Below are 3571 nucleotides of genomic sequence, written 5' to 3'. Positions count from 1 at the left end.
GTCAGCCGACCCTGCGCCCCAGCTGCCCCGGTGCTTTTCTGACCGGAAGAGCTGCTGTGTTTTTAAAAAGGAAGTTTAACCTTGTTAATTCCTTTTTACATCTGTTATTAGTCTCACTTTTATTTATATATATATTATTTTTCATATATATATATTTCTTTTTTCTCCTCTGAAAGAAAATTCAAAAGTGGAGATTTTGTGTGTGTTAAGGTTTTCATCTAGGTGGAGACTTTCTAGCTGTAGCCTTCACATAAGAAATCTAATTTAGGGAATTTGTGAGGTGGCTCAGTGGCTTACGAGCATTTGCTGCTCTGCCTAGAGGCTCTGAGTTCAGTCTCAGCACCTTGTTGTTGTCTCCTAGCTGTCGACTTGGGCTCCAAAGAATGTGACATTCTCTTTTGACCTCTATACTATCTCCATACACAGGTACAGTCATACATGTGAATACAAATAAAATATTCATTTTTTGTTATTTTTAATTACATATATGTATGTATGTGAGTACAGGTACCTAAAGAGACCAGAGATATTGGTTCATCTTAGAGCTGGAGTTACAGGTGGTTGTGAGTCACATGAGTCACTGATGGAGGTGCTGAGGCTCAGCCTTGGGTCCTTTGGGAAAGTAGTACTTGCTCGTAACTGCTAAGCCATCTCTTCAGCCCAGTAAAATACATCTTAAAGAGAGAGATGGATGGAGGGAAGAAGAAGAAGAAGGAGGAGGAGGAGAAGGGAGGAGGGAAGAGGGAGGATGGAGGAAGGAGGAAGAAGGAGAGAGAGAGAGAGAGAGAGAGAGAGAGAGAGAGAGAGAGAGAGAAATGTAGTTTGAGTTTTACTGTATATACAAGTAGGACAGATAGCCAGGTTCATAAGGATAGCCAGGTTCATAAGGGGATAGAACATCAAGTCTGGACACATCATTGTACAGGCTCCTTCACTATCAAGGAACTAAGAATGGTAGGCATGAAGATAATATGCATACATACGTAGTTACCTGTTATTTAGTGTACATCAGTGAGATACAACCACACATGTTTTTTTTCTCAGGAATGCCTTTTAATACTATGTCTGTTTTTATTGTGTTCTTGTTCCATGGACATCACCTGTCCATCAAACATAATTCCAGAAGGAAACAAAGTGAGTGTTCACTATAAGTCATTAAGGCAGCCTGCCACAATAGATTCAGCCTTATGACTGGTGAAAGAAGCATTGCCAAAACAACTTTGTAGATTGCTAGCAATGACTCATCCTTTTAAGAGAGCACTTTAAGTGATTATATATTCTCTGTTAACACTTTCTTTCATAGAGTGAATTCCTAAATATTGTACTGCTTCATATTTTCTTTCACCTTTTTAACTTTACGTTAACAACATCATTATGTATTTCTATGAATTTGCTTTTTTGTACATATAATCATGTCTGCAGCTTTAACTCTTAGAGACATTATGCAATGTCCTAGCCTTTGTTTATTTCCTCTTTGTTCAGTAGTTCTTTGTTGTTCTTTCTTCGGCTATTTTGTTGTTTAGAAATGTCTCCCCAATTTTAAAAGCATGTGTCTAATTAGAATTGACAATATGCTAAAAGTAGATGAAATGAATTTCTTCTGTGCTCAGTGCCCAGTGTCACATTCAAAACCAGTTCCAGTGTCTTCAAGGACGGGAGAAGCTTCTCTGCAAGCGTCTGCAGAGCCAAGGGAAGCCGCTGGTGGATCAGGTTGGTGGTGACATGCCAATTGAAAACCTTCAGGACAAAGGCTGTATATGCATCGGGTCAGGACACAGATCAGAGTCAGGCTAGGTAGAGTTGGCTTGGTTAGGGTGGGGGTTTTCCTCCCCTTTGCCTTTTCTTTCTCTTACTTTGGAATAGGTGCTGCTACTTTTTAATGTTTTCCTTATCTTTGTTTCAAATTCGAAGAGTACTATTCTCTTTGAGCTGATAGACTCAAAGATTTACATGAAAATTTAGTCATTGCTTCCATCATTTTGTTGGGAATTCTCAGACCCTTCCATACCTTCATTGGTGCTCATAAATTTAAAAACTATTAGCATGGTTGCCCTTTGGGCCATGCCTGTTTCTAACTGGTCACTATTCTATGGGCTTAAAAATATAGATATATATTTACATTTTTTTACTTAACTGTTGCTTACATTTTACTGGAAGACTGAAGGTGATTTTATGTAAGTATGTATGTACATTCTGTGTATATATATATATATATATATATATACATACATATGTATATATATGTGTATATATATATGTGTGTGTGCATATAGGAATGTGTATGCACATATGTACTTACATACCTGTTATATGTATGCCTATATATGTATGTATGCGCATCTAGCCATGTTAGCTTACTTGCTGTTAGCCTAAACATAGCAGCATCTCATCATTTCTTTTGCTTTTCTGTATTTTATCTGTTAAGCTTTATATGTCAACACTTTGGGCATAAATTTGGAAGTTCCTGTGTTTGAGGATTTCATTCTTTCCATAGCTGCAGTTAGGATGGACCAAGTATGTGCTTCAACTCATTACTTTGGTAAATCAAGGTACTTAGTACTCTTAAAGTACTTAGACAGTTTAATCAGAGGGCTTTGAATCTAAACTTAATGAAAAGCTCTTCTCTGCAAGTTTCTAATTAAGTTATGGTTGGTTTTTAAAAGTACATTTGATTTAAATACTGTTTTTAATTGCTGAGAACTATCATATTTTGTTTTAGTTCAGGCTAATGAAGTTCACCATGGTGCGTCTGATGAATTGGACTTATGTGTTGGCTCCCCTGTGGTTTGCCTGGATGCAAACGTCAGCACGTTACAGAAAGCCGTTTCATCTGCTGGCCAAAAGAGAGTGGCTTCTGTCTCAAGGAGTCCAGTAGATAGGCAGGCTTCAAATAAAAACATTTCTTTTAAAACCAGGAAAAGGTAAATTTGTATTTAAGTAATGATAATTATGCTTATTTTTTTGTCCTTGTATTAAAAATGTTAATTTAGCCTTCTATGTAGATTTGAAGCAAGGGTTTAAGGGATAATATGAGAAAAAAACAATACTTTTTGCTTAGCTTTAGTTTTTATTTAGTAGTGAGAACATCATTAAAGTATACTTCAGAGAAGTTTAGAGGTTAACTGTTTTGTAGTATATGCAAAAGTATTTTCATTATGGGACTGGTAAAACGGTTCAGCACTTGGTGTGCAAGTCCGGTAACCAGAGTTCAGTATCTGAAAGCCAAATAAAGATGCAAAGAGGAATCTGACTCCGCAAAGTTGTCCTCTAACTTTCATGTGCATGCTGTGGTGTGTGCATCTTAATACATCATATATGCAGACACACAGTAAATAAGACAGTTTCCTTTGTGATAATAGTAAGCTTTCTATAATTTCTTTTGTTTAATTAGCTTTTTAAAGTTACCTTATGTCTTAGTTAGGGTTTTACTGCTGTGAACAGATACCATGACCAAGGCAAGTCTTATAAAAAACAATATTTAATTGGGGCTGGCTTACAGGTTCAGAGGTTCAGTCCATTATTATCAAGGTGGGAGCATGGCAGTATCCAGGCAGGCATGGCGCAGGAGGAG

General features: G+C 37.0%; 1 protein-coding gene across 1 annotated transcript in view; it reads left to right on the top strand.

Annotated features, from left to right (window-relative positions):
- Cenpc (centromere protein C) overlaps positions 1-3571 on the top strand; it is a 56521-nt gene that overhangs the window by 9508 nt on the left and 43442 nt on the right. The window contains exons 3-4 of the mRNA XM_029477789.1: positions 1611-1710; positions 2720-2921. Coding sequence (XP_029333649.1) covers positions 1611-1710; positions 2720-2921 — 302 coding nt within the window. The remainder of the gene's footprint in view (positions 1-1610; positions 1711-2719; positions 2922-3571) is intronic.

Source organism: Mus caroli, chromosome 5, assembly GCF_900094665.2.
Source record: "Mus caroli chromosome 5, CAROLI_EIJ_v1.1, whole genome shotgun sequence".
Taxonomy (NCBI): Eukaryota; Metazoa; Chordata; class Mammalia; order Rodentia; family Muridae; genus Mus; species Mus caroli.
The sequence above is the reverse complement of the archived record's forward strand: the minus strand, read 5'-3'. Positions and strand labels throughout refer to the sequence as shown.